Raw genomic sequence first — 2,737 nt, 5'->3', positions numbered from 1 at the left:
GGCTAACCAATCGCGTACATATGCAACTCACAGAGCTCCTAAGCTCCGCCCAGTCACTAACACACAGTGATTAAGCATTAGCGCTATGGTATGACATCAATTAAACTGGCTCTAAGCTCACACATTTTCCGTCACAATATACATTTCACGTATACGTTTTATGTCGGGAAAAAGTACAATGCTTATGCATGTATATATGAGATACTATGGTATACATACGTAATATTCTTACAATCCCATGCAAATCTGGTTCAAAAATTGTTAAGCCTGTCCTTTCTGCAAAGTTACACTCAGAAATTTACACACTTATTATCCTGATAGCAATTTTGTATATAAAAGAATTTTGTATATAAAGAATTAGGTCAGTTGCCTGAATTTAGAATTTCATTTGTTGATGTCTTTAAACCAAGTGATACCTGAAGATTTTCATGAGCCCGTTGACCGGTTCTGTGACTACTAATTCATGTGCAGTTGTGTATTTACATGTACTTGCATGGGGAAAACACGGATTCCCATCATGCATCGACACAATGCGCTTGCCATCTGCACTGAAATGCCAAATTCCAGGTGTGGCACAAAGGTAAATATCACCTGCATCATCACAACACAGCCCACGAGGATCACTACAACTTTGAGTAAACAGTTTGTTGCCATGTAAGTCAACAGCCATCAGCAAATCCCCATTGCCGTTGGTGTAAATAAGTCGCTTGTTGCTGATGGTCAAATGCCTATCAATCTTTGGAGCAGGCAGTGTTCTGATGAGGGAACCATCTGGGTTGTGTAGAGATATCTGTTCCTTGTCCTTGTAACCCACTGCTATCAGATTGCTGCTGTCCACTGCCAGGCACATCGGCGTTGCGTCCACGCCGGCCTCTTTACCCGGTAGGAACTGATGAAGGAGCTGGTATTCCTTGGTGAAGATCTTGACTGCAGGATTGTCTAGGATCAGAAGTTGATCATCCTTGTTGATGGCTAGAGCTGTTGGTTTCTGTATGTCATTAGGGTCATGGGGTTCATTTGGTTTGTGGTAAGGTTTGTAAGTCTTTGTAGAAATCACCTTCCCCTCTGGATCCAATGTACGCAGTTCATTATAGTGTGCCATAACCAATTCACTTGTGGAGTATGCTGCAAGATCTTTGGGATTGTAAATAGTTGGTAAAAAGGTCTCATCCCTCTCCCATTTCTCCTCCAAGAGCAGAGTCCCAAGCTGACCAATCTCTTCACTCTCCTTAAAGCCAAGGAATGACTTCCCATGCTTGATATCCAAACTCTTATGCACCTCCACCTGCTCATTCAAATCCCGCAGCATTTGCTTCTTGGACTCCAGGATCTCATAGCACGTTGCTGTAGTCATCACTGCATTCACTTTACTCACAGTCTGCTGTGGTGTTGCTGCACATGCAAACTCTCTATCTCGTTTAATGACAATGTCCCTGGCCTCTTTTTTGAGTTGTTTTTCTTTCTCTCTGATTTTGGCAATTTCCTTTTCTGCTTTCAGTGTGATTTGAGAGTCAGTTTTTGCCAGCATCTTGTCAAGTCTGTAACGTATCTGATCTACTGAAACGGGGTTGGCAGAAATGAATTCTTTAATGTACTCTTCTGTTTTAGACACGGATTCATGTACTTCTTGTTTACATCTGCTGACCGCCTGGTCGATGCTGATGTGAGAATGCATGGATTCTTTGTGATCACTGTTTGTGCATTTACGGCATATGAGGACTTCACATGAGTTACAATACAAACAGAGATCTTGATCTGGATGCTTGAAACACTTGGGAACTTTCTTGAGTTCAGTGTCCTCTGTTATTTCTTCGGACTCAACAGGTAGCTCTGTCAAGTCTACAATCTTGTGAGCCCTCAGTGATGCCAATCGATTGTGTGCCTTCAGGCATTCTTGACAGAGATAATGCTTGCAATCCATGCATCGAGAAATAGCTTCATTCTCCTCATCACATGCCTGACACGTGACTTTTAACCCCTGACCTTCAGTCTGTTCCTGCTGATTCTTTGATCCTCCAGGTAGCATGTCCACGCCAGCCTCAGTCAGGGCAGTTTCCCTTCGACACAACGGACAGACAATATTCTTGTCGTCCTTATTTTGTGTCCGTTTCAGTTCTTGCAGACATTTCAGGCAGAAGTTGTGTGAGCAATCTAGCATCCTAGGATCCTTGTACTCCGTGCAACAGATAGGACATTCTTGAAGTTCCTTCTGAGTCTCATCCAAGACTAGATCGGTCACACCTCCTTCTGCCATCTTGCTCAGTTGTACTCTCCTGGAAAAACGATGAAAAAACGTTTACGTTAATGCATTGCGGTAACTTGTACTGAGATCGTTTTCAGTGAGTCAAGTAACAGTTTACATACATGAAAATGTACCAACTTACGTCCGTTTTATGCAGATCAAACCAACAACATGCTTGTACTGCACATAATACAAAGATTAGGAATCAACGGACAGCCAATTTCTTCTTGCGTACATTGGGGTCCAAAAGCCAATTAGTTTATTTCCATAGCTGCTATTTATTACATTTCTGCTGTATGTACTAGATGCATCATCATCGTCCACTTACCTACAATGTACAGTAGTTGTTTTAATTTCATAGGTAGAGCTTGGACGGCTTTTCCTGTATGCACTCTGTCAGCCGAATCAGCCACACCATAGGTGTATTACAGCACTACTGTCCACAGATAGTTCAATACTGAACTCAATAGTGCCTGATACCACAGTCAAGTACAC

General features: G+C 42.4%; 1 protein-coding gene across 1 annotated transcript; it reads right to left on the bottom strand.

The window, feature by feature from the left end:
• Positions 1 to 400: 400 nt before the first annotated feature.
• Positions 401 to 2,731, bottom strand: LOC119722256 (tripartite motif-containing protein 45-like). Its single transcript, XM_038192296.1, has 2 exons — positions 2,571 to 2,731; positions 401 to 2,273 (listed from the first exon to the last, which is right to left on the bottom strand). Exon 2 carries the CDS (start codon positions 2,252 to 2,254, stop codon positions 401 to 403), a length of 1,854 nt encoding a protein of 617 aa, XP_038048224.1. The 5' UTR covers positions 2,255 to 2,273; positions 2,571 to 2,731.
• Between the last annotated feature and the right edge of the window lie 6 nt (positions 2,732 to 2,737).

This window comes from Patiria miniata, unplaced genomic scaffold, assembly GCF_015706575.1.
Source record: "Patiria miniata isolate m_02_andy unplaced genomic scaffold, ASM1570657v1 HiC_scaffold_15, whole genome shotgun sequence".
In the NCBI taxonomy this organism is placed as follows: Eukaryota; Metazoa; Echinodermata; class Asteroidea; order Valvatida; family Asterinidae; genus Patiria; species Patiria miniata.
Note: the sequence above shows the minus strand (reverse complement) of the source record. Positions and strands in the feature narration are given on the sequence as shown.